The 8,403-nt window shown below is 35.9% G+C and overlaps 1 protein-coding gene across 1 annotated transcript in view; it reads left to right on the plus strand.

The window, feature by feature from the left end:
• The window catches only part of LOC108288574 (serine/threonine-protein kinase Nek1-like), a gene marked incomplete at its 5' end in the record, with an annotated part of 40,149 nt that overhangs the window by 7,133 nt on the left and 24,613 nt on the right, over window positions 1-8,403 (plus strand). Inside the window, 2 exons of the mRNA XM_017507545.2 lie at window positions 713-801; window positions 2,037-2,284. Of these exons, the coding sequence (XP_017363034.2) occupies window positions 713-801; window positions 2,037-2,284 (337 nt within the window). The remainder of the gene's footprint in view (window positions 1-712; window positions 802-2,036; window positions 2,285-8,403) is intronic.

Below are 8,403 nucleotides of genomic sequence, written 5' to 3' on the forward strand. Positions count from 1 at the left end.
TCCTGGGTTCAAGCAATTCTCCTGCCTCAGTCTCCCGAGTAGCTGGGACTACAGGCGTGCGCCACCATGCCCCGCTAATTTTTGTATTTTTAGTAGAGACGGGGTTTCACCATGTTGACCGGGATGGTCTCGATCTCTTGACCTCATGATCCACCCGCCTCGGCCTCCCAAAGTGCTGGGATTACAGGCTTGAGCCACCGCGCCTGGCCCTGTTCTCCACTCTTAAAGGGTATTCCCATTCTTTAAAGTAGTGGTTCTCAAACATTAGCATGTATTAGAATGACTTTGGGACTTTTCACAACTAATTGCTGGGCGCTAAACCCCAAAATTTCTGATTTATAGGTCAAGGGCGAGCCTGAGAATTTGTATTTCTAACCAGTTTCTTTACTATGCTGTTGTCTGGGGACGGTACTTTGAGAGAAGCATTGTTGTAAAAGGTGGTGAACCTGGTTACGGTGAATGATTACTATTTAGTGTGGGTGAAAAACACAGTGAACAGGGAAAAATACAGCATACTTATGTGAAAAAGTACACTATGTATTTCATATATATATATATATGTATGAAAGTGAGAAAAATACTTGGAAGAGGGATCAAAGAATGCTAGTGAACTTGTGTTTCATTTTCTGTATTTTAGAGCACTTTTATTTATGGTGAACTGTGTGTGTGTGTGTGTGTGTGTGTTTTTAATTGGTATACCCATCTGTGGCAGGTTGGAAGATAGGATCACCATTCAGCAAAATGAAGTTTCTGAAGATGGAGTCTCGAGTACTGTGGACCAACTTAGTCACATTCATATAGGTAAGCATCATTGCATTAGCCTAATGACTTCTGGAAGATTGTTAATGATTGTTAACATCAACATATCTCATTTGAGTAATACATAAAAAAGCATTCCTTCTCAGTCATCTCAATCGTTTAAAAAATATTATAGAGCACTGGACTATGCATTAATAAGCCTGGATTGTATGGCAACATGGCAGTGAAACTTTTTGGTCTGTTATTTTTATTGAGTATTCAAAAAGAAAAAAATAGAATTACTTGCCAAAGCCAAGCCAGTGTACTCAGGCCATTAAATAAATTGTCTTCTTTTTTAAAAGTATTAAAGGATAAGAAAGGTAGGCTGGGTACAATGGCTTACACCTGCAGTCCCAGCACTTTGGGAGGCTTAGGTAGGAGGGTCACTTGAGGCCAGAAGTTTGAGACCAGCCTGGACAACATAGCATTACTCTGTCTCTGAAAAAATTTTTAAATTAGCCAAGCATGGAGGCATGCCGGTAGTCCCAGCTACTCAGGAGGCTGAGGTGAGAGGATTGCTTGAGGCCAGGAGTTCAAGACTGCAGTGCAGTGGCTCTGCACTCCAGCCAGGGCAATAGAGTGAGACCATGTCTCTTAAAAAGAAAAGGAAAAAAGAATTTTTTTTGTCTATAGAAACAAAGATAAATTGGAACTAAAAATGTATTTTTTCACATTTCTTTGGATTTGTGTCAATTTTATTTCTTTTTGTTTGTATTTCTTGCGAGACAGGGTCTCACTCTGTTGCCCAGGCTGGAGTGTAGTGGCTTAATTGTAACTCCCTGTAGCCTCAAACTCCTGGGCTTAAACAACCCTCACCTTATCCTCCAGAGTAGCTGGGACTACAGGCATGCACTACCACACCCAGCTAATTTTATTTTTTGTGGAGACGAGTCTCAAATAATTGCTTAGGCTGGCTTCAAACACCTGGCCTCAAGCAGTCCTCCCACCTTGGCCTCCCGACAGGCTGGGATTACAGGCATTAGCCACCATGCCCAGCCTTGTGAACTTTCAATATAATGGAAGTGTATAACAAGTTAAATCAACCCCCTGAAGATAAAACGTTGTATCCTGTTAAAGATTATTCGGAAGGTAATATACTGACACATGTATTTTGATTTTATTTTCCTGATATGTGGGGTTTTGGTTAGAATTTGTGTTACATACTATGACCTATCAATATCATTTAGTACTTTAAGTACTGTATAGACTTATCACATAATCTCTCCTTTCTACCACAGAAACTGGAACCAATGATTCTCAGCACTCTGAATGTGATGTAGATAAGTCTGTGCAACCAGAACCATTTTTCCATAAGGTGGTTCACTCTGAACACTTGAACTTGGTCTCTCAAGTTCAGTCAGTTCAGTGTTCACCAGAAGAGTCCTTTCCATTTCGATCTCACTCGCATTTACCACCAAAAAATACAAACAAGAACTCCTTGCTGATTGGACTTTCAACTGGTCTGTTTGATGCAAACAACCCAAAGGCAAGTATGGTCCTCAAATGGACAATGTTATCCATTTGATAACATGTATTATTGATTGTTTTTCTTTTATAAAGTGTAATACTGAGTTTTAATCTCTTAGCACAGACACAAACACATATCCGACAAAAACCTCCATCTTCTGAGCAAATGAATTACAATTGAGAGTACAACTAGGATGAAGATTATTTCATTGGCTTCCTGTTCAGGATTCTTTTTAGAGAGTCTTTTACTTGAGCAAAAAGTCCCTTTATATACCTTCATGCACTATTGCTCTTTCCCACTAGCCAACCTGCCTTCCATTTTTAGTATGACACTAAGCTTAAACAATATATCTTAAATGGATAGAGGTGCTGTATTGCCTAATTTGTATGTAAAAAGATTACTAGATATTTATATGCACTTTCTGGTAAAAGTTTTTCAGACCTCTTTTTCTCACTTGCTATTTTTGAATATACGTAACCAATTGTTTATTATAAAAAATATCTCTATAGAAAATGTTGAAACACAGATAAAAATAAGAAATCATATCATTGTTATATTACTTTTCATAGAATTTTTGCATATACATAACTTTTTACCAAAATAAGATGTATACTCTTTATAGCCTTTTCTATTCAATATATATTAAGATGTTATTGCCAATACCATTATTACAATATTGTAATGAAAATAGCACTTTGTCACATACTCTCTTTATATCATCATAAATAACCACATTCCATTGGGCTGCTTATCATAATCTTTTTACAAATCTGTTTCTATTGTTATGCCTTTCCACTTTAATTTTTGTTGTTGTAATCACCTACACCCCTATCTTTGTACATAACCACAACTATTTCCATAAAATAAATTTCTGTAAGTGGAATTCAAAAGGTTGTATTGAATACTGCCTGATTTCCAAATAGTTTATAGTGCTGTCAATAGTATGTGAAAACACACCCATTTTTCTGTATGCCAAATAGCAACCAAATTCCAACCAGCCTAGGCAATAAAAGGAATGTATTAGTTCCATTTCTGAGACAGCCTGGAGGGAGACTAGATGCATGGGCTTACAGAGTACGGGCAGGGCCCATTGTTTCTCCCTTTATTTTTTAGCTCCAGCTTCTCAGTAGTTCTCTACTGTCATGGTCACTATTATCATTTACTTTAAAATTGTTTATTTAACAAATGAGTGATGGTATTGATTAGTTTAAATTTATGTTTCTGTGTTTTACAAGTGAGGTTGGGCATTTTTCATTTATTTTAGTCTGTAAAGGAATGAATTGTCTGAATTCTTTAGTCCTTAACTATTTTTTAAAGATGTCATTTTGGCCAGTCATGCTGGCTCATGCCTGTAATGTCAGCACTTTGGGAAGTTGAGGTGGGTGGATCACTTGAGGTCAGGAGTTCAAGATCAGCTGGCCAACATGGCGAAACCCCACCTCTGCTAAAAATATAACAATTAGCTGGGTGTGGTGGTGTTCGCCTGTAATCCCAGCTACTTTGGAGACTGAGGCAGGAGAATCACTTGAACCTGGGCGATGGAGGTTGCAGTGAGCCAAGATTGTGCCATTGTACTCTAGCCTGGGCAACAGAGTGAGACTCTGTCTCAAATAAATAAAAAGTCATTTTGATTTCCAATTTAATTTTTCAGCTGGATATACTGTTATTTTGTGACATATTTTCTTATGCTTATCTTAAATTTAGAGATTATTAAATACCCTCATTTATCTAATGGCAGTCAGTCTTTTGAAAGGTGTGAACTATCAAAACAAATTATGATCTTCAGAGTCAGAGAGAAAGGCTTATAGATAAGGACTATCATACAATTCATGTACTTTTTTTGTAGTAAAGATGTATGATCATCTTTAGCCTAGAGCTTCTTAATACCTTATTGCTGTCTACAAAGTTAATATTCTTCGCATAATACATTTGATTGTTTTATTTCCTTTTATGACCTTAGTCCAGCGTTAAGAGTTCTATGGAAGTACTTACTCTGGAACTAACCATAGCAAATTAGAAACAGTGATGCAGATTTCATGTAAAGGACTATGAGAAAAGAGGCAAGAAAAAACACTAGAAAACCAAAGCAGACTGTAGCCATTTAAGAAAAGAACACAAAACCATCCCTGCCCATCCTATAAATATTTATATAATCTGTTTAGTAAGGTGGGGTAATTTAACCTTTTATAAACATTTTTAAAGCTCTTTTTTACAAATGTTAAGTTATAATACTGGTGGGACTTTTTACTTGATTAAGAAAATTCCCCTTGTGCTTTGGTCCCAACTCCTCACTGTTCAAGGAACTGACTCCATTAATTTTGCCACACTAACCTGTGTCATCAACTTTGATAGTGGATCGTTAACTCAACATATGTGTTCTAATAAATCTCATCAAAAATAGCAAACTTCTTTTGAACACAATGTCCTTCTCTGGCTACCATCCCATTTCTCTGTCTCCTTTTGCAACCAAGCATCTTGACTATATTGCAGTCTCATTACAGTTTCTACATACATTTACTTCCCGATACATTCCAATATGGCTTTTAGCCTGTTCGTCCACTAAAGCAGCTCTGTTCAGATCATCAGTTACCAGTATATTGCCAGATTCTCTGCACAATTTTCTCTTTCACCTTTCTTGACTTTTCTTCTTTCAACAGAATTCATATACACTGTTCTTTTAAATTCACTTTCTCTGTTGGCTCCTTTGATACTGTACTTTCCTAGTTTTTCTCTGAACTCAGTAGTCAGTCTTCTGTCTCCTGTGCCGATGGATCCTACGCTAACAAATTTCTTAGAAATAATATGTGTTTTTCTACTGTGAAATGTACTATAAATATCAAGTCAAATTGGTTGATAGTATTGTTCAAGTCTTCTAAATCTTTACTGATTTTTTAACCTACTTGAACTATCAATTGCTGAGAGAAGACTGAAATTCTTAACTATACTTTTGTAGTAGTCCATTTTCACACTGCTGTCAAGAACTACGTGAGACTGAGTAATTTATGAAGAAAAGAGATTTAATTGACTTACCATTCCACATGGCTGTGGAGGCTTCAGGAAACTTACAATCATGGCAGAAGGTGAAGGGGAAGCAAGGAACATCTTACATGGCAGCAGGAGGGAGGGAGAGAGAGAGAGAGAAACTGAGAGAGAGAGCATGTGAGCGAAGGGGGAAGTGCCATACACTTTTAAATTGTCATTATCACAAGAATAGCATGGGGGAAATTCGCCCCCTCCCACCAGGTCCCTTCCCTGACTTGTGGGGATTACAGTTCCAAATGAGATTTGGATGGGGACACAGAGCCAAATCATATCAACTTGTATAGATAACTGTTTCTTCTTTCAGTTGTGTCAGTTTTTACTCCATGTATTTTGAAGCTCTGTTTTTGGGCAAATAAAAATTTAGTATTCTAAATTTTTAAATTTCTAAACTGGTTGAATTGATATGTTTATGTTTATGAAGTATTCTTGTTTGATCATGTTGTTCAATATCCTTCCTGATTTTCTTTCTACTTATCCATTACTGAAATTTCCACTCAGTCACATTTAAACTAAGAATCATTATGTCTTCTTAATGAATCAACCCCTTTGTCATCATGAAATGAATCTTTTTGTCACTGGTGAGATTTTGTTTGAAACGTTTTCTCTGGTTTTATTATAGCCATTTCAGCTTTCTTATGCTTAATGTTTATATGATATATATACATTATTTACTACTCTTAACCAAACATTTTATATTTAAAGTGTATTTTTTGCAGTTAGCATGTTAGTGTTGTTCTTAACCAATCTAATAATCTTTTAATTGATTAGAATATTTACATTTAATGTAATTATTAATATAACAACCATGTGATTTGGTTTAAACCTATCATTTTGCTATTTGTTTTCTATTTGATCACTTTTTTGTTCCCTTTCTACTTTTATTCTTTCTTCCTTTGGATTGAGGATTTTTAGCACCTTATTTTATCTTTACTGTTTATGTTTTCAAGATACATCTTTAGCTTAGCATAATCTCCCTTCAAATAATATTATACCGCTTCACATATACCATAAAAACCTTACAACCATATTCAGTCATGCATCCCATAATGACATTTCAGTGAATTACAGACCTCATATACAGCAGTGGTCCCATAAGATAATAATGGAGCTGAAAAATTCCTCTCACTACCTAATGACATCGTGGTGTCACAGTGTAATGCATTACTCACATGTTTGTGGTGATGCTGATGTAAGCAAAGCTACCACCCTGCCAGTCCTTTAAAAGTCTAGGACATACGATTATGTACAGTACTAATGTGTGATAACAATAAGTGACTGCAAGCCTGGTTTATGTATTTTCAATACTTTTTATCATTATTTTAGAGTGTTCTACTTACTTAAAGAAAGTGAACTGTAGAACAGCCTCAGGCAGGTCCTTCAGGACGTATTCCAGAAGAAGGCCTTGTTATCACAGGAGCTGACAGCTCCATTCATGTCATTATCCTTGAAAACTTTCCAGATGTGGTGATGGAAGACAGTGACATTGATGATCCTGGCCCTCTGTAGGCATAGGCTACCGTGTGTGTTTGTGTCTTCATGTTTATAAAGTGAAAAGGTTACAGTAAGCTAAGTTTAATTTATTGAAGACAAAATTTGTAAATAAATTTAGTGTAGCCTAAGTGTACATGTACAGTGTTGGTAAAGTCTACAGTAGTGTATAGTAATGTCCCAGGCCTTCACATTCACTCACCACGCACTCTCTGACTTACCCAGGGCAGCTTCCCAGTGCCACAGGCTCCATTCATGGTAATTACCTATACAGGTGTATCATTTTTAATATTTTCTATGGTATTTTGACTATACCTTAGTGTTTACATAGACAAATATTTACCATTGTATTGCAATTTTCTATATTATTGAGTGTAGCAACATGCTATACGGGTTTATAGCGTAGGAACAATTGGCTCTAACACATAGCCTAGATATGTAGTAAGCTGATACCATCTAGATTTGTGTAATTACACTCTATGATGTTATCACAATGACAAAATTGCCTAACAATACTTTTCTCGGAATGCATCTTTGTTAAGCAAAGCATGACTGTACTTCCATTCCCATCCTGCCTGTCCTCTGTGATATTGTTGTCGGGTATTCTTCTACCACATACTATAAATTCCACAATGCATTTTTATCATTTTTGTTTAAATATTCATGTATCTTTTACAGAAATTACAAATTGAGAAAGTCTTTTATATTTGCATATTTACTGTTTCTGACATTTTTTGTTCTTTTGTTCAGAATTCAAGTATTATTTTTCTTCCACTATAAGAACTTCCATTAACATGTCTTGCCCAGCCCTGTTTGTGATGGGTTTTTTTTGTTGTTGTTATTGTTGTTGTTTTCAGACTTTGTTTGTATGAAAATGGTTTTATTTCACCTTCATTTTGAGAGGCTATTTTTACTAGATATAGAATTATATTGTCTTCTAGGTTGCATTGTTTCTAAGAAATATGTGAGCTTTATAGAACTATATTGTCTTCTGGGTTGCATTGTTTCTAAGAAATATGTGAGCTTTCTTATCTTCACATATATAGTGTATCTTTTTCTCTGGCTTCTTTGACAGTTTTCTTTTTATCACTGATTTCTAGCAATTTGATTATGAAATGCTTTGGTAAGGTTTTTGGGGAGTGTGTGTGTGTGTGTGTATCCTGTTTTGGGGTTCATTAATCTTCTTGGACCCTTGGGTTTATGCTTTTCATCATATTTGGAAAAGTTTTGGCTATTACTTCAATTAAATATTTTGTTCTGTCTGTCTCTACTCCCTTTTCTGTAACTCTAGTTACATATATGTTAGACTAATTGATACCATTCCACAAGTCACTAAGATTATATTCATTTTGTGTTCAGTCTTTTTTTCTCTCTGTACTTCATTGTGGATAAATTCTATTAACATGTAGTCATGTTTACTTACCTTTTTTCTGCAGTAATATACTGTTAATCCCACTCAATGAAACTTTTATTTTGATTTTCTGTTTTCTCTTTAGAAATTGTCTTTTGTGGCCGGGTGCGGTGGCTCAAGCCTGTAATCCCAGCACTTTGGGAGGCCGAGGCGGGTGGATCACGAGGTCAAGAGATCCAGACCATCCTGGTCAACA

This window comes from Cebus imitator, unplaced genomic scaffold, assembly GCF_001604975.1.
Source record: "Cebus imitator isolate Cc_AM_T3 unplaced genomic scaffold, Cebus_imitator-1.0 Scaffold378, whole genome shotgun sequence".
Lineage (NCBI taxonomy): Eukaryota > Metazoa > Chordata > Mammalia > Primates > Cebidae > Cebus > Cebus imitator.